A 21,350-nucleotide genomic window follows, 5' to 3' on the forward strand; every position below is an offset into this window, starting at 1 on the left:
CATGGCTAGGGCACCCATAAAAACTCCAAAATCATTTCGAACAACTGCACCTATACTACGCAACCTTGTTGCGCTGTCAGTAGCTCCATCAACATTGAGCTTGTAGAAACCTTCAAGGAGACAGCTCCAAATCTCATTCTGATTAACCCTACAAGCACGTGGTTGTTCTTGAGATTTATGAGATTCTTCATAAAGCTCAAAAATCCTCTCAAGAAGATGGGTAGGATTATGCACACCTTGACCATGAAGATTATCATTTCTAGCTTTCCACAGCATCCACCAAATGTAAGCAAATTGCTCTAACTCAATAAAAGGCAAAACTATTTTAGCTTTCTCAAAGAAATCAATGAAGCTCAACATATGCCACTGCTCAACAACAACAAATCCCAACATAGAAAGCCTCCATACTTTCTTGCTTAGTTTGCACTCCCATAAAGCATGGATAAGAGATTCATTGGACTTGCCACAACAAAAACAAATACCTTTTGGGATTACTTTCTTGCTCACCAAATTGACACAAGTGGGAAGGATATCATGAGAGGCACCCCACAACAAATGCTTAATTTTATTTGGAATATGGAGGCTCCAAATCAATTCCCAATACAATGCCATTTGAGCACCATTGGAACTACCAACACCACTATTAAGATCACTAGTTTTCTTATACACAGCAACTTGATAACCGAATTGAACAAAATATTTTATATTTTTAATAAAGAACTAAATCTACTGATCTGTACGTGGATTGCAACTCAAAAGGATGCTTTAAATAAATTCACAAACCTTAGAACCCTCTGGCAGAGAAGGAGGTGAATATAGTTTAAAAGTAGATGGTTTAGGTATCCATTTATCCTTGTAAACATCAATCATCTTACCATCACCCACACGCCAATAAAAGTTTGCATCTAAAAAATTTCTTCCCCACAAAATAGAACTCCAAACAAAAGAAGGAGTTGAACCAATAGTAGCACGCATGAATCTGAGTTAGGGAAGTAACTCACCTTAAGCATACGAAAAACAATGGAATCCTGGGTTTGCAGCAGCCGCCAAACCTGTTTACTTACAGCTTGATTGAAGCATTCAAAATTATTGAAACCAAGGCCACCATCCACCTTGTGCCTACAGATGCTTTCCCTTTTTTTTTTTCCAATGGATCCCTCTTTTATTTCCTTTACTCCACCAACATTTTGCAACCAAAGAATTAAGATCTTTCCGGACACCCACAGGAAAACGAAAATCTGTGTTAGCTTTCAAAATACGGAGGACTGCTTTAGGGCTATTTTTCATCGTCTATACAAATGCCAAAACACTTGATTGGAACAAGAATTAGTGGCACGAAATTTTGTTAGCCTTCTTCTCGACGTTGTTAATGACCTTTATTAGTTTCATTTTTTTTTTTACAATATCTATTTAGACCCTCTGCCTTCAATATATTCTGGAAATGTAAAATTGGATGGTAAATAAACAAAATTATAATAATACGATTTATTAATTTTATCAAGGTAACATGATTCAAAACACCATAACAATCTGAACAAATACTTCAAAGCAATGTCCTGGCAATTGCTGCAGCCACAACCGCAATATCATGCACAGCCTTGTTCTTATCCGTCAGAGGAGACTTGCCAGAGAAACCATCTTCACACGTCTCGACCTCACCGGCAGCGTCGTTCATGCCTTGCTCTGCAAACTTGGGGTTGCCTAAGCTAAAACCCTGGTGCGCTTCAGGCACCAAAGCTTCTACAACCGTGTTGTAAAACCGAGCGCAAGATTTCAAGGCCTGGTCTCCAGGGCTCTGCTTAAGCATAGCATTGATTTTGTTCAGAGTATCGGTCGACTTGGCCTTCAATATATCCACCAGTATGACGCCTAAGCCCGATACGTCTGCGGTGGAGCTCCGAGGGTCCGATTTAAGAGAAGAGACGCAGAGAGCATAGTTTGGTGTCTGTTTGCAGGTTTGGTCGATGAGATTGGCGTCTGTTGGGAAGACAACTCTGCTGCAGAGGGCTACTGGAAGAAGAAAGACAAGTAGGGTACAACAAACAAGTTGAAGGAGAGATGTTGAGTTCTTCATGTTGGTAAAACAAGAAGGGTTTGAGAAATGAGAGGTTTAGGTTGCAAGCTCCATTTTTATAGAGATTTTGGATATGATTATCTCTAAACTCCTGGTGTGAAAACAATTAATGGTAAATGGATATGTATTGCTAAGTTAAGTTTCTTTGTACGCTCTAATTACCAAAACAAATAAAAGTTATCAACGTATGTGTGTGTACCTACCACCATACATGAACCTTTATTGTATATATTAGAGAGGGTCCAATCCAATCTCATCCAAGAATAACAATTTAATTTCCCATCTTTTTATAGCAAAAGCAACTGAATGTCAAAAGGCCAGCCAGATTTTCTTAGAGGAGAATTAAAACCCCATTGGTAAGTCAAATCTTTTAAATAATTAGGTAAGTATTTAATTCATCGACGCTTAAAATTCAAAACTAATCGGTAATAAGTAGAAATGCCCAAAATATTCCAAGCACGTATCCTAGGCTCCTATTTAGTAAACATAGTCTTTTTGAGGAGATAATATACATTTTATAACTTCTCAAATCAGTACACATATCTATACCAAATTGGTTGATGCAAACATAAAAATCATACAAATATGCAAACTAAAAAGATTTTGGATTTAGTGGCAATCTCCGAAGATGATGGTTGTATATATCTGATGTTGGTGTGATTGGTGCAGTGGGAGTTGTCAGGGATTACTTGGGGACGTGCATGGTGAGAGATTTTTTTTTTTTTTTTGGCTTTTGACTTCTTTTAGTTTTTGTGAATGCAAGAAAAAGAGAGGTAAAATATTACTGAGGGTAAAATTGGAAATTTCACAAGTATAGGCGAAGGGGAGCCCACCGTTAGAGGCCCAATCACACACCGTTGGCCCGTTCGTTTGGATCCCATTAGGGGTCAAGTCGGATCTATTGCGAACGTTCGTCCCGACCCGGCCAGACTCGGACCTCCCTCCCAATCATTTATTATGTTTTTTCTGACTCGAACGCCTCGACGCAGCAACAGCAATTGCTTTCTCTGCTTCTCAGTTTTACTCGTGCTCACAACTCACGACGAAGACTTCACTTGTCTTCAACCTCCAACTCCAAAATTCTAAGCCCAGGTTTGCCTCTAGGGTTAGGGTTAGGGTATTCAAACTTCGCAAAGCTGGATAGGTACAGAGTAGACCGCTATGGCGACAACAACGACGACGACGACGACCACGAGGACTCCAACCCCTTCCGTCATCCTTCTCGCTTCTCCGATGCACCCATGAACTATCAAACTCACCACCCTCGCCGTAGCCCTCCCAGCTATCGCGGTGGTCGTGGTGGTCCTCCTCCCCACCGTGCCTTCGACAGCCCGCCACGTCACTCTCCCGGCGGGTTCCGGCCATTGGGGGGTGCCGGTGGTGGAGGGTTTGGCCCCAACCACCAGGACCCGCCTCCTCTCTCGGGTCAGAAACGAGGCTTTTCTCGTGGAGGCTCTCCAGGTGCGTTGTTGTTTATTTGTTTGATATTTATTGTTAAAATTGCATGTTGCCTTTACGAGTCTCTAAACACTTTAGAAGTAGGTGAAAATGAAAATTATTTTTTACAGCGTTGGTGAAATTGGGTTGCATTAATATTCTGTTGTGCTTCAGCCAAGTTAATTACGTAATTTCAAGGTGCTTAATTCTTGGACGGATTGATGTCAATAGCAATTAATGTTTGATTTTGCCATAAATCTTGCTGCAAGTATGTTTTTATTTTTGGCTAATGGGTTGTAACCTCGTGTTTTGTGTACGCCGTATTTACTTTCTGCATTACTCATGAGTTTGAATACCTTTCAGATCGTTTTGGTAGAGGAAGTTTTGCTAAACTTTTTGTTGGATCAGTTCCCAGGACAACAACTGAGGAAGATGTAAGTCATTCTAATTTTTACAGTATACAAATGCCTGATATATGTTGATGTTGGACTTTTTATTATTAAGAAATGGTGCTACATCAACTTGAAACATTTACTTCATGGTGTTTATGTATGTTACTTTTACCTAATGTCAGATTCGCCCTTTGTTTGAAGAACATGGAGAAGTGATAGAGGTTGCTCTGATAAAAGATAGGAAAACAGGACAGCAGCAAGGTATGTGTGTGTGCTTATTTCTATGATATATTTGTGATCTGTAATATCTTATTTCAGGTACTCTGAGAGCCAGATGGGAGCAAGAGAAAGCTCATCTTTCATCTCAGTTTGTTTTTGCAACAAGTTTCACACTTGTTGGTTTTGCTTGCAACCCTTTTTTCATGTCCGTCCTCTCAAAGAAGAAGAAGGCAAGACATGTAAACCAACTAAAAACCAGTTTCCGAATAGCAGTTGGAATCTTGGAAGACACTTAGGTCCTGCCCTTCTGATAGCGGCTGCAGCAGTGGGGCCTCTGTTGCCATAACTTTAGATTGTTTATGTTAGGATGTTAAGAAGTGCTACTATTGTACAGAAAAATGACTCAAAAAATACATGGATTATTGCTTTTCAATAGTATTAATCACAATGTAATTTGGAGGATCTCTTTGGTCTGTTCTAATCTTGGTGAACACGGGAGTGGTTTGTTTGAATGACTTGGAATGCCACGTGTCACTTTATGAGATTGACTGAATGTGATAGATGTGAAGTTGGATGGTTAGTGAGAGATGGATGATTGTTGTGTGTGATGGTTTGCATGAGTTTTTTGGTTTTATGTCTTTCACTATCTGAGTTTTGGATATTATTGCGACGTGCTCGTGGATGGAAATTTCTGTATGGTGATTGTATGGCCCCCTCTTTGTTTACATGTTTAAGTAAGTAGGTAAGTCTGTTTTTGCTTGACTACGCTGCGGAACTAGCTCACTTTTTTCTGCTACACGGTCTCAGGATGGTTGTATTCAGGGCTAATGCTTCCTTTCTTTTAGAGCATAGACTCCGACTCGATTTAGATGTGTTATGTTGAAAATTTGACCCATTTGCCTCTTTGTGATGCTGATGTGCGACCATAAGGAAAATGTGATTGTGTGTTGTAACTGGTCCTCTTAATTGAGTGGTTGTGATATGTGAACTTACTAGGGAAAGTATTTTGATTGTCCTTGTGGATGTTTATATTAATTTGTCTTTGTTCGCAGTGCTTTCTTTTTCTGTGTAGAACTAAATGGAGACTTGAGGTATCTCAGTGTGAAGTTCAACTGAGTTGCTTAGGTTATGGAATTCCTTCTCAAGTAGGGGGTTTACTACGCCTGAGCTGATCTCGTGACCGATGATCTCATACGATAGGGGTCACTGACCAAGTATTTCGTATGTTTGAATCTTCGCCAGTCAGTAACCTCTATAATTTCCTCATAGCGGCTTCTCTGTTATGTTGAAGTTTTACTTCTCTCATATATTCGCAAGTGTCCAAAAACAAACTTGTGAAGATTTAGGCCCTGGAATATTGCACCAAATCTTGTACACTTTTCGATGCTATGGTTATTATAAGTCGAAAGTTTTTGTTTTCTGTTTATGTTATTTAAAGTGTGGGTGAATGCATGAGTATTTTGAATTTGCAAATTTCCAGCTATGTGAATGGGCATCAATCAGCCTTTTTTTTATTTTTTAGTTTTTATTTATGTGGTACTTCATGTCAAGATTTGCACTGGATATGTCAACTTATTGACAATGTGAAAATTTATCATGTATTTGGTGATGAATTTAGTCATGGTGCGTAGGCTGGCTGGTATATTTCTTTATTTAAGGTGTAGATGAACTCTCTTTCTGTGGGATTGGTGGTATGATTGAACAAAGCTTTTCTTCATGGTAAATAATGAGTTGTTTTTTCATACGATTATAGTTTTGCTGGAATGATCTTATCACCTTTTACTATTGCAAGGCGTATCTCCTTGTTGGCTTGTCTGAGAGATTTGACTGGTTACCTGACCTGGGAGGTTGGACTTAATCCAACATCATAGAAACAGGGCAATACTCAACTAGCTTTTATGCAAGTTTATTTGATGTAACATTTAATTTCAATAGTTCGGCTTCTGAAGATGATATATGTAGCCTCTAAGTTCCCCAGATGCTGCTTCATAATTGTAGGTATCATCACGATCCGTCATCGTATGGACACATGTGTATGTTGAGACCTGTGATTGATTGTTCTAAACTATTCCTAAGGAGAGTTCATGTCTTATTCTTTCTCGATGTGGTTTGTTGACGTGTTTCCGACCATGTCTGTTAGTTCATTGTAGTATTGTACACTAAGCAGCAGGGCCTTTACGTTGGTAAATGTTTCTGGTAGACTAAGCAGGGGCCAAGACATGGGTAGATAGTTTTCGGTAGACTAAGCAGGGGCCTTTACAGACTCTGCTTATAATGACTCAATAGAATGTTGTATAAGCATTGAAATTCACTTCTGAATTCAACTTTTTGCTGATTCGTTGAAATTTATTTAGATTTGACATGGTGGGTCTGATGAAAGTGCTTACTAGTGAGGCAGCCAAGCTAGTATGAGCTGGCATGTGTGGTTGGCTGTTTTTTCAGGGGATTTCTTTCTAGGGATGTTATGTAAAGTGATATGCACGGGATATATATTCATCTATCTCTGTGATCCACAAAACTGTTGAGAAATGGTGTATTTCAATGGAATATAGATATATTGGTTTGATGTGTATGTTTGTGATTTTATTCCAATTAGAGGCAAAGATCCTGAAATCAAGGTTGAATTTTTGCCTTATGTTTGGATGTTATGGTTTCTTTTGTCTCCTCAAGCTTCCTACTGTTATGAGCCAAATTTGGTATATGAGAAGCGTATGGAAAAATGTATGAAGCCTTGTGTTGTAGTTTTTCCATCTAGCTAATGCTCTCTCGGTTCAATCAATATGCCCTTGTGAATGAGCCAGCGACATTATTAAGATGGAAATCTTGTTTGCAGCCAAACCATGGAGTCCTTCCAAGTTTTGGGTTGTTGCTATATGTGTGGCTTAAGGTTATGGGTATTCAGAAGATTCTTCTAACAGATGCTCTCCCTTCTTGTGTTGTGCTCACACTAAGGAATACATAGAGTGTGATTTATTGTTTTACTTCTTAGTTGCTTCTTTTGAAATTGTTTGTTTTAATAGCTTATTACCTTGCAAATATAAGGTTTGACGTTTTTAATGTTAATTTTTTAATGGGAATTTATTGTGGATGTGAAAGCCTATCTGTGGAATTTTTATAAGGGTGTAAGTTGCATATGCAGGCTGTTGTTTTATAAAATATGCAACCTCAGAAGAAGCTGATAGGGCCATTAGAGCTCTGCATAATCAACATACCCTTCCTGGGGTGAGTTTTTATTTTTTACTGTTTCATTTTCAGTTCTGTTTTTAACTAACCTGTAGTTGTTTCACACACTTTGTTTTCCAGGGAGTAGGTCCTATCCAAGTCAGATATGCTGATGGGGAACGAGAACGCCTTGGTAATTGTCATCTTGGCATGAATGTTTGATTGTTCCATTGTATTCGCAAGTTTTATTCATGAAATATCTGTAACCTTTTTAGGCACTTATTTTTCCAAAAGATTAGATACACTATCTCAAATAGTGGTGTCATTTCTGAAAGAACATGATAAGTGAAAATGACCTCTTTCAACAGACAATGCTCATGTGCTTGATTTATTTTTCTGCTCTCATAAACCCCTACTTCCCTATAAGCGATCCTCAACTAATTATGTTAACTTCCATTTTATATTTTGTCAACTTGACCATAGTGTGTGAACAGGGCGGTATGCAGGAAATTTTGTATTTCATCTTTTTGTGTTTGCAAACACATGCATGTTCAATATTTTTTTGTTTTTTTGTTTTTTGTTTTATACAGTTTTTCCGTTTTTGATGTCATCCCTTTAATGATAGGTGCAGTTGAGTACAAATTGTTTGTGGGATCACTGAACAAACAAGCTACGGAAAAGGAAGTTGAGGAAGTATGTTGTACCCTAATTATCTGTAATCTTCTAGGATTAGTATTTTCCACCGTTCTTTTCTCATCTTGACACAAAATGAAGCTTTTCTCTTTACTTTATAACGAAAACTCATTTTCCCTTGGCATAAAGATATGTACTTTTTCTAATCCAGCGGAGAATAATGTGCTCTCAGCTTAATGCATATTACTTTTAACTTCTGTTTATTTTGGTATAGCGTAAGTGGTACTTATGGAAGTTGTAAATGCTATCAGAAAAAGAAAAAACCAATAGCTGATTTCTCTTTGCAGATTTTTTCACCATATGGTCGAGTTGAAGATGTTTACCTCATGCGTGATGAATTGAAGCAGAGTCGCGGTTTGTTTTCTAGTCCTATTTAATTTTTTAAACACAAAGAAAGTCCTCTATATTAGATATATACATCTTTGAATAAACTACAATTCATCTTTTAGGATGTGGATTTGTAAAGTACTCCCAAAGAGATATGGCGTTGGCAGCTATAAATGGTCTTAATGGGCGCTATACAATGAGAGTGAGTTTTTTATATTTTAAATCTATTTATTTCTATTGTTGCAAAATAACTTTAATATAATATTATGTTACAATTTTTTTCGTGTTATCAAAGGCTATTTAATTATATGAGACACATATGTTTCTTTTCCTGCGCCTCAGGGATGTGATCAACCACTCACTGTCCGGTTTGCTGATCCTAAAAGGCCTAGGTCTACAGATTCAAGGTTTACTCCTCTTCGTGGCTTCTTTTCTTAACCGTTGCCTGAAGGCTTCTACTATTTTCTCTGGTGACTGGTTAAATCTTCTTGAAGTGTAAATTTTGATGTTATTGTTTTGTTGGAGTGGTTTAATTGATTCTTTCATATATTCAGCATGTGCAAGTGTAGATTTTTGTACATCCTATCTATGTTGACTACCACACCACGCGCCCCCCCCCCCCCCCCCCTTTCCCCTCCCCCCAAAAAAAATCCTAAATGTTTCTGGCATCTTTCTTGTTCAGGGTTCCGGCATTCGGAGGTCCAGGTTTTGGTCCTCGATTTCAAGCCCCTGGGGCGAGGTAATCCCCCACCATTCTCTGAATATTTTGGTGAAGCTATTGCGTTGTGTTCTCATTTTATTCGCTGTAGTTATTTACATACTTTGTTGTTAACTTACTCCAAACAGACCAGTCCCTAGCTTTGGTGATCCTATGAACGACCAAATTCCAACTCATGCTTGGCATCCAATGAGTCCACCAAACTTGGGACCATCCCCCAATGCTGGGATTCGTGGCTTTGGGGGCCATTTTCTTCCTAGGGCTGACATGGCTTTACCCTTGAATTCGGTAAGAATAATTCAATGATTGTCCTGCAACATTTTGCCATGAGAAACCATTATCTATTGTTATCTTTTGCGTTCTCTTAAGACATCCATCAAAGGCATATAGCATTTGACTTATCTGTAATGATTGGGCTGCAAATTAAGTGATTTGTTGGCATTGAAATGGAGTCTTGATTGAATAGTATTACAATGACCTTGTCATGTCATCTTCAGCTGAAGCGATGAAAGGATGGCTGCTGCAGCATTGAATTTTTCCTTTTTATTTAATTTATAATTTTCATGTTGTATATGATGCTAGTTTCTTGTTATGATTTTAGTTATAAATTTGTGGTTTTATGCTTTTAAAAGTCTTATTATTTGCTCCCCAAATATTTAGGGTGGCCATGGTGGCTCTGCAGAGGGTCCTCTTCCTGGGATGCCAGTTTCATCTTCTTTAACATCACAACAGGTATAAGGTGATCAAATTTTCTTTTAATTTACTTCGGACTCAAAAATCAAAACAATGATCTTTCAGTTTTCGTGGTATTTCATAGTGAAAATGACATATTGAATCTTTTTCAGAGTTGTAACCAGTCTATGCCACACGTCGGCCAGAAAATATCTCCAGTACAGAAGCCTATTCAGTCACCTCAGCATTTGCCACCTTACCTTCAACAGCACCCTCAAACTCCAGCATCATACTCACACACACAAACAGTAAGGCAGCTTGGCCAGGCACAACTTTCTCATTCTTCTGGTCAAACACCATTTAGTCAAGCATTACCATCACAACAGTTTATTGGCTTGGGCGGACAGTTGTCTGTCCCTCAGCCTGAGGTCCCAAAGAATGCATCTTCTGCTACAACACTACCAGCTCCTTTGAATATTAACTTACAACGCCACTCCATGTCCTCCACAACAAATCAGCAGCAGCTTTCTTCTGCTCCTCCTGTCCAGCAACCACTGCTTCAGCCTCTTCAGCAGTCACCGTCTCAGTTAGCTCAGATGCTATCACAACAGACACAAACTCTGCAGGCAAGCTTTCAATCATCTCGGCAGGCGTTCTCCCAGCTCCAACAACAGTTGCAGCTAATGCAACCATCAAATCAGGGTTTGGCACTGCATCAGATTTCCCAGGCTACTAAACAGCAACAGGTATTCAAACATTAGATGCTACAATATTGTGATCTTGTAGAAATATATGGTAATAGGATGTGCTAGATGTGATACCATGATGATGTAATCTTTAGCTATTCTTTCATGGTCTTGTCTTAGTTGCTTAAACAAATCAATTGCATGAGCTGTGGCTCTAGAACTGCAGAAGCAATGTTAAATAGATTGAAAAAAAATGTGACCAGTTAGTGAGAAGTAGATGTGGAAGTTGAACTTAATGTACATTCACATTAGTGAGCTTTGGCTTGGGATTTATCTGGCATCTGTAACTGGGCCTCATAAGTGATGGATCTTAGCTCCTGCATGCATATGTCCTATTGATGGATGTTGGTTGCCTGTCAAATGGATAAAACATTTTGACCAGGCTGTTGTTGATATTAAGCTTCCTTTCTTATTTGTCAAATCTAGAAGCTTTCGCCCTATACCATCTTTGCATTTGTAGAAGGCAAATTGTCTGTGATGTTCTTTTACTTTTAATTGTTTTTATAGATTATTATAAATAAACCCAATCCTAGGCATGTATTTATAAAAAAACCCACACACTATTTAAACATAGAAACACACCCAAAATCAACCCCAAAATCAACAATTGTATATTTTTTGGGTGTGTTTATAAATGGGTTTTGAGTGTGTGTAATGATGGGTTTTGGGTGTGTTTATAAAGTGTTTTGGGTGTTGGGTTTTTTTATAATTTCAGCCCCCATTTTGGGTGTTTTAGTGAAACCCCCTTGTTTTTATCAACTCTTAAACTCATAAGCTGAATTTTATTTTTGCTCCTGCCGTCCCAGTGGACTGGGGCTGTACCACAGACAGTGGCCAGCACTGCTGCTGCCACACCAGCTGCAGATGTGCCTTCAGCCACATCTGTTGCTCCTGTAACCCATACTACGGCTCCTGCAAAATGTATTTGGACAGAGCACACCTCCCCAGATGGATACAAGTACTATTATAATAATGCTACTGGTGAAAGCAGGGTAAGGATTTTTTTCATTACCTCTGGTTTATTTCTTGACTTCAATGTGGCTAATGCTGCTTATATGAACTTGTAGTGGGAGAAACCTGCCGAGTTTATATTGTTTGAGCAACAGCAGCAGCAACAAAAGGCATCAGTTCAGCAGGCTCATACCCCATCACTCCCTCAAAATCTCTCTGCGCAGCAAGTTTCTCATAATCAACAGCTGCATCTTCAACCACATCTTCGAACTAACCTGCATTTACAACAGCCATCTTTCACTGCATCGGTAAGTGTTTTCTCATGGTTTCCGACTTATTAAAGACTTGGTTCTTTCGTTAATAACTCATTAATTTGGAATTCCAGTACCAGGCTTCACAGGCTTCTGGAATTATAGGTCACCAAAATGTTCAGGTAAATTTCACTCACTGTTACCAGGATATTCACATTTTACAAGAAATTTGCAATTATATAATGATTCTCGCTAAACAATCCATATACTTCTAGGTTTTGTAATTGGTTTTTTTCATCATTTGGGTCTCCAGGAATTTGGTTATTCACAATTACCTACAACTAGTTCAGTTGGTGATCCTACACGCTTCCAACAGGTATTCAGTTTTTAAATTTATTGCTCAGTTTATTTTGTGTATCACATTAATTTTAGTTCTCTGTTTCTTTCCCAGGGGCTTCAAGCTGCGCAGGAGTGGATGTGGAAGAATAAGCGAACAGGTTCTGATAAATTCTTCTGGTTGAGATTATGATGTCCGTTTTTGGTTTACTAGCCGACCTAGCAAGATAAAGGGGTTTGTAAGGGTTAAAATGGAGGTTGCTAGAAAGGGATTTCTTGGGGGCCTGGGGCTTTTATTGTGCCCTTAAAAATTCATCTGTGTTGTATGTCATAAGACTCGCTTTTATTGGGCCACGTTAGAGCGGTTGATGTTTGATTTTGAAGCATGGGCCTTTAAGATGCTTCATGGTCTTCTGTGCCCAGCTTGATTGTGCTTTGCATACAAACTGAAACACTAGACTCGCTTCATGTGCACTGAGCATTGTCTATCTTTTATTACTGTTTATCCCTTTCAAAATCAGTGAACATTTTTTTTCTGTTCAATCTCCAGGGGCATGAAGTGGTTGAGCAGAGACTAAGGTGGCACACTGGCAAAAGTATTTATTCTCGGAGGAAGCTGAGTGAGGGATCTGTATCAAACTTTCGCGACGATGGCAGCCAGGGTCCTTATTAGAGCTTGAAGATGCTCAGTGGGATGTGTAATGGGAACGTTTTCTTCAGCCCCGTAGTTTCTTTTTTGTGAGATTTTACTGGCAACAGTTACTGGCTCACTGAATTGAGCACGTGTACCATTAGTACTGGGCATCCAAATGCCTTGAATGAGATGTAGCATATATTTGTATAACATAAAATACAATAATGAGTAGATATTTAGCTTAGCCTATATTGAAACGAAAAGGTGGCCATGGTGTCACATCATTTGAGTTATAATTGATGGGCTCCATGCCTTTTTATGTTACCAAATGATGGTGGGGAAGACGGTAGCTTTGTTACCAAATACCATTTGGAAAACATTTGGTTAAGAATGTTATTTCCATTATCACCATTAGCAGTACAAAGCTTCCTAATTTGAGTACACCATTGATATGCCTCTGTTGCGTCCCACTGTAGAAAGTGGTTACCACAGTAGGCTAAAAAGATTAATTGACACTTCGACAGTTCCGACGAATCTCTCCCTTCGTCCCAGTAACTGGTCCCAACCTTCCCAGTTTGATCATAGAATCTTTGAAGTCTTGGAAGAAGGTAGACAAGTCCTGTGCATAGGTCTCTACCAGTTCACGCGTTTGCTCATCTCTGGTCACGAGATTCTGATCGGATGGAAGCAAACCCTGCCCAGAAAGTAGGTTAACGTAGTATTGGTTATCAAACGTTTCTGGGGTTGCCAGGTCAAGGTTTGCCAGTGTGCTGCCGTCGGATACCGAGCATAGCTGCTGCAGTGACTGAATGAACTCCAGAGACGCCTCCGGGGCATTTGGGTTGGTGGAGTCTTGTAGGCGAGCAGCAAAGGTGGTGCACCGGGCTTTCCCCATTGTGTGTGCACCTGCCAAACAAGAAGAGAAAAATGGTGATCTTGTTTTGTTTTCCAATCAAGAACAATGCAAGAGATCAATAAAGGAAAGTTGAGAGTACCAGAGAGTGCAACCATGTCCTTCAAGCTAAGGTTTACGTTCTGGAACTTGGCAACCAGGTTTCCAATGGTAGAATTCGGGCCTGGGATGATGTTATTTGCTAGTGCTTTGCTAGCAGTCAAGCTGTCCTTCCTTCCCATTTGGACATCCCAGCTTGGTCCACCGGACTGCGAATTGAAGTTCAAATTATTAGTCAGAATCCCATGTTAACAACAGTTGCAAGAATATCTAAATTCTAAACTCTCAGAGCACACACCACAACAACAGAGTCTCTGGCAGCAGTTGCCAGAATGTCAGCACAGGAAACTGTTTGAGGGCAAACAAATTCAAGTTCCTGTTTTATTGCATCAATCACTTCAAAACCTCTCAGAGAGTTCGAGTTTGGTGCTGCCGTTTTCTCACCAACAAAGTTGTCACTGTCATCTAGTAACACAGAAGCATCACACCCCTGCACAATTCAGCACACAACATATTAATATTATTATTTATATGCTCATTCAAATAATAATAATAACAACATAACACATATATAAACAGTGCAAACAAGAGATAACATGCATTAACAAAGCAGTCATGGAAATGGAGACGAAGCAGAGAGGCTGCCATTCTCGTGTCCTGAAACACTGCCAATCTGACCCGAGCAAATATTATGGCCTCTGCCTCCGGGCAGATATCTTTGAACAAATCACTCCCCAAGAGGTCACCACAATCATCATCACCACCATATCCTTCACCCGTGGTTTTCGGAACGATTGCAAGAAACATTGCAAGGTTCAGCAATAGTGAAAACAGAGCCAACTTATTCATGGCCATTTTTGTATCCTTTCTTCTACTCTCTTCTCTTGGTATGCAGTGAAAAAGTGAGTCAGGATGGTACAAGTTTCTGCGTTATATAGAAGTTGAATGAGAATCTGTTCAGTAACAAAAAGCAGACTTGGTCATTGAGGTTTGGTTTTCGAGAGGGTAAAAGAGGTTAAATGAGCAGAGGGGTAGTTAAGAAGACATAGTCAATTAACCTTTTTAGAAGAGGTCCATGTGCTTCTTCTTCATGCTGCTTTTCCCTTTTTTCAGGCCTCTCTCTGATATTCTTAGATATATCATGCATTAACTGAGGCAGTAGAGTTTCCTCAATCGTCCAGTGTAGGTTGTTTCTATTGATCAGTATGGTCTTTGCAATTTTAGGAACCTAAAATTTATGTCATTATTTTGGGATGATGGAAATACCATCTTCTGGGTTACAAATTAACAAATCTACGAATTTAAGTATAATCATTCCATTGCCGTTAAAAGCATATCATGAAGTGGAAACATGAACTCATGCATTCCAATTGGATATTTTCAAAATTTCGTGGCAACATTTCTTAGCTAAACAAAACCCTTCAAGGCAGGTTTAGAATAACCTTTTTTTTAAAGGACATTTCCTATTGAGGGAAGCGATAATATACTAAACTCACATGGACTATACGGATATTAGGACTCGAACCCAGACCTTTCATGGGATCCTAAGAGGAAGTAAAGTGGTTTCAATGAATAAGCAACTATGAAACATCAAATGACACTACCTAGCAGTAGTAGGTTTGGGCTGTATATTTGGTCTCTTCATTTGGTTGTGGATTTGGGCTTTTAATTTTTAGGACCTGCCCAAATTTGCGAAAAGAGTGGTTGGTTGCCCATGACTGTAACTGTAGCCAAGCTTCACATATGTGCAGATGGAGTGAAGGCTGAACTCTTTGTTGCTATATAGAATAAAAGTGATGGAAAATATATCGATCGTCTATTGGCACTGCCCTTGTCTATTTTCAACAATTAATAAAGTACAACGATGGATTTATATTTATGCAATAATTTGGCATAAGGGGGAGGGGGGGGGGGGATCTACTTTTGACGAATTGTAACTTGAAAAAAGCATTTGGTTTTCCTTTTCCAAATCAATATCAATAGAAGATGTCACGCATCAAGGCTATATGATATGATCGGTCCCCTGTGACATGATTTTGGACTGTGCAGACGCACTCACAATAATTAGCTCAAATTCGAGAGGTTCTTCGAATTGGTTAAAGGTGGCATGCAGCAGTGAATTAAATTAATGGGCATCGAACTGAGAGATCAGACTTGAGCATATTCCAGTGGTGTTTGAATCAATTTACACAAAGAATCTCCAATGGGGCCTTTTTTTCTCAATATATACAGACCTTTGGGGTTCCTTTAGGCATCTGATTATCTGGGTGGCATTTAGCTTGTCGTGCTGCTGCATGTGGAAGGAATTAAGGAACCGACTTTTCTAAATATGGTTTCTGTTTTTTTCTGCAGTAAAAATTATAATCGTGCTGTATAATATTTGGTTGGTTTGGTAAGATGTTTCTTTCATTTCATACTATATCTTTTTTTTTTATACGAACGATACTGGGGATGGGAGGGGGAATTGAATTCATACTATATCTTACACATTAAGAAATTGCAAACACATTGAATATATAGTTGCTGGTCTTCAATGGTAACCATGCATATATGTGATCCATATTTTTTGACCCATGAAATCGATGTATGTACTAATGGGTGCAGAAAATCCAGGGAGAAATGTCCAATTCCGGATGAAACCAAAACTCAAAGACTTGGAAAATTGTATAAAAGCTATAGTAAATTTGACAAAAACTTTCACCAGTTTGATTTCTTGGGTTTGAACACATAGAAAAGCACGAGTGAGACATTTTTTCCCAAGACCTCTACAAGTTTTTCAACATATCCGTTTTGCTACACGCGTACGGTTCCCCAGCTGTGTCTGAAGCAATGCCACTAAGAAAAGGTTAACTTCAGATCATGCTCTTCCTAACCCAAATCTTCACTTCTTTTTTTATAGTAAAGAAAAACAATTAAAATCGGAAACCACGCGGGGCACGCCCAAATCTTCACTTGATATGTATATTTTCCTATACTTTTCTCCATGCGACGGCATCCGGAGGAATATTGAGATAATGCATGCATGGTGCAATTGAAATAGTTTTTCATCTAAAGTTCATCTCTCTTATATATATAGCTGAGACATAAACACTGTGGCTTTAAGTCGTGTGTGGCTTTTAGTAGCACAAGAATTCAATACCATCCCTGGCTAGCAAAGACAGCACGATATGGACAAGGACTTGATGAACTAGAATTGGTAAGAAAACCCCATATTATCTTCAGCAATCCTAAAAGCAACCCACATTGCACACCAAAATCTCGCACCATCCTCTCAAATCCTATTTCTTTGCCAAGAAGTTCACTCCATTCTTAAATGACAAACCCATATCTATTACTCAAAGAGGAAGAGAATGTCATTAAATAACAAAGTTAGTGTATTCATGATGCATATACATACGTATATAATCACAAATCCATCATCCATATCCATGCATGCTCGAAGGTATTAATTGCATTTACTTTGCGATCTAGTCTGTGTTTTCATAACCATCCTAATACTACACCTTTAGGGTTTCCCACCATTACTGACCGAAAAGTATAGGATCAAGTTCCCATGTTCATTCTAGATTCTACCTTTTTCCCATAAAGTCCTACAATAGTAGACATGGAATACAAGGTAAAAACCTCCAAACCTGATTGCTTCGCTTATATTAATACTAAAACCCTAACCTAGTTGTGATCGTGACAACTTTACCACCTTGATTAATTGATTCTAAGAAGAGAAGTAGATGAAGACGGATGAACAGCTAATGAGGAGAAACCAAAAACAAAAAAAAAAGGAAAAATTATATACAAAAGCCAGTTAACAACTCCATGAAGATATATATTCTAAGTACAAAGAATAACATGAAAAGCTCAAGTACGAATAAACCAGTCCCCCAACAGGCCAAAAGGCTAGTAGTGATTTTACAAAGCGAATTAAAATCTGAAAGGTGCGCAGCGCAGGTACACTAGCTAAGCTAGCTATTCGATCCAAAATGGTGATGAAGTGAATTCTTCTTTTCTAAAGATGAACCCAATTAAGTAGTAGTCTAGTCAGTTAGAAAATTACATACCAAGCCTGCAGCAGCACTTAACACATAAAACAATCAATATTATGATGGGGATCTATTGATGATGATGATCTTCTTCTTTGGCCTCCTTTCGAATCTGTGGCACGATGTCCTGAAGAAGTCCATGGTCTCTAAGCAAATTAGAAGCCGCAGAGGAAGAAGAAGAAGGTGATCCAAAATTATATCTCTCTTGAAGTAAACCAGTAGAAAATGAGGAGGGGTTAAAAGCACCACCCCCATAACCAGGTGAGCTAATATTCAAAGAAGGGGCTGAGCTATAAATATACGAATACTGCGGCTGCAGTTGTTGTTGTTGTTGTTGATAATGATGATGAGGTAATAACTGTTGAACACCAAAAGGAGATGAGGAGAAGGCAGAAGGCTGGTCAGGCAAAGGTGCAATCCCCATGGTGCCACGTGGCGTAATGGGGCTTGGATGGGTGTGCTGGCCTTCGTATGTTGTGACCACAGTGGAAGGGTCGTCGGAGGACCTCTCCACCCTCTTCTTCACACCACAGGCCGCTGTGGTGCAACGATAATAGCTCCTGTTACACATGAACATATAGATATTAACATTTTTAATTGTAATTATTGCGTGCCCCATAAGAAATTAACAAAGAAAATTTGCATCGAAATACAAGTTTTGTATTTATTATAAGTACATGAATGATTGATTGAAGATGAATAGGAGGATGAGAATGAAGATGGGGTTTGGTAGTGTATGGATATTGACCTGGGATAAGGGCTGTTTTTGACAGCTTTTTGGCCGTACTTGCGCCATCGGTAGCCATCATCTAGGTTATCAACCTCACTCTTGGTCATGAACGCAAATCTCGGCTCTCTTTGCCTTTTTTGGTTCTTCTTTTTGGGCTTCAATCTGTGATTCAATCACACAAAAAGCAAACGCAACTTGTTACTACTTTCTCCATCTCATCAACAAAACAAATAATAAAAATTCATCAAAATCAGAAAAGGAAACAACAACATGAACTGACCCCTTCAAAAAAGAAGAAAAAATCATCTTCCCATATGCTTAATTAGTTCACACACAACATCACGCAAAAAAGTTGATTCATCCATTTGATTTTCATAAAACCAAAAAAAGGACAAAAACAAAAGGACAACATAAAACCTTAGCTAGTCTTACTGTTTCTGGGTTTTTTCGGGATCTTGGTTCTGCTCATCAGCTTCCTCATCCTGAGCCTTGGTCGTCGTCTGGTCCTCATTCTTATTGCCAGCAGCTTCATTGGACGACGAAGAGATTGAAGAGGAGTTGGGCGTCGTAGGAGCCGTACTACCGTTCAGCACCTCCGACGCCGTACTCTCCCTCTCCGGCAGAGCAACTGCAGTAGGGGTGGAAGCCGGAGAGGCAAGTGGTGGTTGTTGTTGCTGTTGGTGGTGAGGTGGCATCATCACCATCATCATCGAGGAGGAGGAGGACGTCGTTTGGGAAGAGGAGAAATCGAATAAAGAAGGGGGCATGTTGAAGTCTTGAAATCCAAGCAAGTCCATGAACCCAGAGCCTCTCTGATTATTATCAGACATGTCAAATATGCTGCCGCCTGATGATGCAAAAGAAGCAAAGTTGCTGCCTGGAATAATCTCATCCGAAAAAACAGTGGAATTCGCCATGCTAATTTGATCGATGGTCGTCTTTAGCTCTCCTGTTTCTCTACCATCCATGGATTTTTAAATCAAGAGCACATATTCCTCATTTGTGAACTTGTTCTCCAAGTCTGAGCGATGAGAGAGAGAGAGAAAGAAAGAAAGAGAAAGAGAAAGAGAAAGGTAGATAGAGAGAAAGTGAGTGATATTTTTTTTCTCTCTTTTTTTTGGTTTAATATATAAAACGAATGGAAATGTTTTTGAAAGTGTGAATGGACTTGGGCTGGGATTTTGGAGAACAGCTTGGCTCAGAGGCGTTTCCCACCCAGAAGATGGAGACGACCGCCACGTGTCGGTTATCATTCAAGCGTACGGAAACCTGTCGATGGGACGGTGCCGAGCATTAATTGCTGTGCATGGATGGGCCCCGCCCGGTGTGGGGGGCCACCCTCGCTTAACGCGGGTTTTTGACCGGTGAACCGGCTGAGTCTGTGTCTGTATGTAGAATGTGGAATTTGGAATGTGGACGAGGGCTTTGGCCTCTGCAAGTACACGTGGCCTACTAAAAAAGGTCCCGCTTCTCTGCATGCATGTGCATATATCTTTTCTCAATCCCTCACCCTTTTCAATTTTATTTCGCGGCTTTTGCCTTTTTAACTTTTCACGCCAAAAGCTTTTGGATTGTTTTCTCGCTATCTTTTCTCGTTCTATTTTATAGAGCATCTGCTTCAACAAGTTTGAAAAAAATATAAATTTTAAATTTAGGAATGAATTAACATGTTTGAATAATTTGGACTCAACGGTTGATGCATGCCTAATGACCTATAGTGAGTGAGGAGTGAGGACCATGAAATGAAAGTAAATAATAATTTTTTTTAAAAAAAAATATTATGCATGTCTTTTTCGTTAATGATGTGTTTTCTATTTTCTTTTTATTTTCCATGGATGTCTCTGTCTTCATGGTTCACGCCATCAATTCTTACGTTTTTATTTTTAACTTATAATTTGGCACATGAGCCATGTGTCTCTCACCTCTTCGGTCTTCCCACAAATCAAAATGCGATCAAACCTAAACTTACGTACTTAAACTTTTGGAAAAAAAATTATTTAATTATCACCCTTATTTCTAAAATGATTTTTTGGAGAAAATAATGCAAATTTTAAATTTTTTTTTAAAAAAACTGTCAAGAATATAGATGACAACGGTTATTGTACGATGAACATCAATTTCCTCCCTCAGTTTATATGACATTTATGATAATAAGAAAACTTGTACTTTTTTGGTGTGAATCCATTTGTTGTCTTGTTTATTGATTAAAAGACAAAGTCCAAGATTTCTTTACTTTTTGTGCGCAAACTATTCTTTTCTTTTTTCTTGAAGAGATTAATGCACGGATTGGTTGGTGGTAAGGTTAAATCCTTTTCCTCAGAGTATCACTGGCCCATTCATGCTATTTTCTTTTCCATTTGTTTCAATCACTAGAAACATTATTTTCATTCAAACGTGTATAATTTAGATATATATACAGATTTTCTCCTATACAGACGTCTAGAAGCGTCCGGACGTTAATTTGCATATCTCAAAGCTTGAAGAAGTGTCATAATCTCAAACTATGTGGTCCTAATAGATAAAATTAAATATTACAGGAACTTCATCGTCAATTTAATTTCATGAAGGAAATTACTAAATAATTCTCCAAGGAAATGTATTATTATTGTCGTGAAACCAGCCTTGCGACGACATAGGGCCCCTTTGTTCAGAAGTCGATGTGAGACAATGAAGGCTGGTCCCTCTGCCTCCATACGCGTAAATAAATACATGAAAAAACTGAATAAAGCAAATACTAAGATTTCTTGGATTCTTTTGTTTAAAATATCAAGGTGAAAATAGTATAAACATGGGTTTTTCCAATAATTTATCTCGATAAAATCGCAATAAATAAATAAATAAAACACAGATGCTTTGGGATCCCACGTGTCAAATCGGAAGGTTCAGTTTTATCCGATCAGGCATTTGAAAGCACCTGCACTTTACGCGGTTTCAGTAAATATATATATTCTACGATTGCTTCCATTACACGCCCTCTAGTACCTCTAGATACAGCTTTTTCATTTTTCTTTACATTTGC

General features: G+C 38.8%; 4 protein-coding genes across 6 annotated transcripts; 1 reads left to right on the forward strand and 3 right to left on the reverse strand.

Annotated features, from left to right (window-relative positions):
* Positions 1 to 1,461: 1,461 nt before the first annotated feature.
* LOC110751646 (cell wall / vacuolar inhibitor of fructosidase 1-like) lies at positions 1,462 to 2,153 on the reverse strand. Its single transcript, XM_021952151.2, has one exon. It carries the CDS (start codon positions 2,072 to 2,074, stop codon positions 1,544 to 1,546), a length of 531 nt encoding a protein of 176 aa, XP_021807843.1. The 5' UTR covers positions 2,075 to 2,153; the 3' UTR covers positions 1,462 to 1,543.
* An 887-nt stretch (positions 2,154 to 3,040) lies between these two features.
* Positions 3,041 to 12,875, forward strand: FCA (flowering time control protein FCA). Of its 3 annotated transcripts, none has more exons than XM_088251713.1 (19): positions 3,041 to 3,535; positions 3,875 to 3,945; positions 4,086 to 4,164; positions 7,262 to 7,344; positions 7,426 to 7,477; positions 7,910 to 7,977; positions 8,265 to 8,331; positions 8,427 to 8,506; positions 8,647 to 8,711; positions 8,987 to 9,043; positions 9,151 to 9,310; positions 9,683 to 9,754; positions 9,868 to 10,440; positions 11,247 to 11,432; positions 11,508 to 11,699; positions 11,777 to 11,824; positions 11,956 to 12,018; positions 12,075 to 12,139; positions 12,529 to 12,875. In XM_088251713.1, the coding sequence occupies exons 1-18, from the start codon at positions 3,316 to 3,318 to the stop codon at positions 12,129 to 12,131; spliced, it is 2,193 nt and encodes a 730-aa protein (XP_088107839.1). In that variant the 5' UTR covers positions 3,041 to 3,315; the 3' UTR covers positions 12,132 to 12,139; positions 12,529 to 12,875. The 3 variants fall into 3 exon arrangements, with proteins under 3 accessions (XP_088107839.1, XP_088107904.1, XP_088107863.1); XM_088251778.1 differs by having other exon boundaries at positions 7,916 to 7,977; XM_088251737.1 differs by having other exon boundaries at positions 3,042 to 3,535; positions 12,094 to 12,139.
* A 105-nt stretch (positions 12,876 to 12,980) lies between these two features.
* LOC110752031 (peroxidase superfamily protein) lies at positions 12,981 to 14,502 on the reverse strand. Its single transcript, XM_021952616.2, has 4 exons — positions 14,165 to 14,502; positions 13,863 to 14,054; positions 13,608 to 13,773; positions 12,981 to 13,518 (listed from the first exon to the last, which is right to left on the reverse strand). Exons 1-4 carry the CDS (start codon positions 14,417 to 14,419, stop codon positions 13,118 to 13,120), a joined length of 1,014 nt encoding a protein of 337 aa, XP_021808308.1. The 5' UTR covers positions 14,420 to 14,502; the 3' UTR covers positions 12,981 to 13,117.
* Positions 14,503 to 17,332: 2,830 nt separating this feature from the next.
* WRKY48 (WRKY DNA-binding protein 48) lies at positions 17,333 to 19,456 on the reverse strand. The gene is made up of 3 exons (XM_021953163.2): positions 18,764 to 19,456; positions 18,350 to 18,493; positions 17,333 to 18,161 (listed from the first exon to the last, which is right to left on the reverse strand). Exons 1-3 carry the CDS (start codon positions 19,297 to 19,299, stop codon positions 17,672 to 17,674), a joined length of 1,170 nt encoding a protein of 389 aa, XP_021808855.1. The 5' UTR covers positions 19,300 to 19,456; the 3' UTR covers positions 17,333 to 17,671.
* Positions 19,457 to 21,350: the final 1,894 nt, after the last annotated feature.

The sequence above is a fragment of the Prunus avium genome, chromosome 1, assembly GCF_965620075.1.
Source record: "Prunus avium chromosome 1, drPruAviu1.hap1.1, whole genome shotgun sequence".
Taxonomy (NCBI): Eukaryota; Viridiplantae; Streptophyta; class Magnoliopsida; order Rosales; family Rosaceae; genus Prunus; species Prunus avium.

Coding starts and splice junctions, on each gene's coding strand:
- LOC110751646 (XM_021952151.2), bottom strand. CDS start 2,074: ATGAAGAACTCAACATCTCTCCTTCAACTTGTTTGTTGTACCCTACTT.
- FCA (XM_088251713.1), top strand. CDS start 3,316: ATGAACTATCAAACTCACCACCCTCGCCGTAGCCCTCCCAGCTATCGC. Junction 8,507..8,646: donor ATGGGCGCTATACAATGAGA/GTGAGTTTTTTA, acceptor CCTGCGCCTCAG/GGATGTGATCAACCACTCAC. Junction 8,712..8,986: donor CCTAGGTCTACAGATTCAAG/GTTTACTCCTCT, acceptor TTTCTTGTTCAG/GGTTCCGGCATTCGGAGGTC.
- LOC110752031 (XM_021952616.2), bottom strand. CDS start 14,419: ATGGCCATGAATAAGTTGGCTCTGTTTTCACTATTGCTGAACCTTGCA. Junction 14,055..14,164: donor TCCATGACTGCTTTGTTAAT/GCATGTTATCTC, acceptor TGAATTGTGCAG/GGGTGTGATGCTTCTGTGTT. Junction 13,519..13,607: donor GGACATGGTTGCACTCTCTG/GTACTCTCAACT, acceptor CTTGTTTGGCAG/GTGCACACACAATGGGGAAA.
- WRKY48 (XM_021953163.2), bottom strand. CDS start 19,299: ATGGATGGTAGAGAAACAGGAGAGCTAAAGACGACCATCGATCAAATT. Junction 18,494..18,763: donor CCCGAAAAAACCCAGAAACA/GTAAGACTAGCT, acceptor ATTGAATCACAG/ATTGAAGCCCAAAAAGAAGA. Junction 18,162..18,349: donor AAAAACAGCCCTTATCCCAG/GTCAATATCCAT, acceptor CATGTGTAACAG/GAGCTATTATCGTTGCACCA.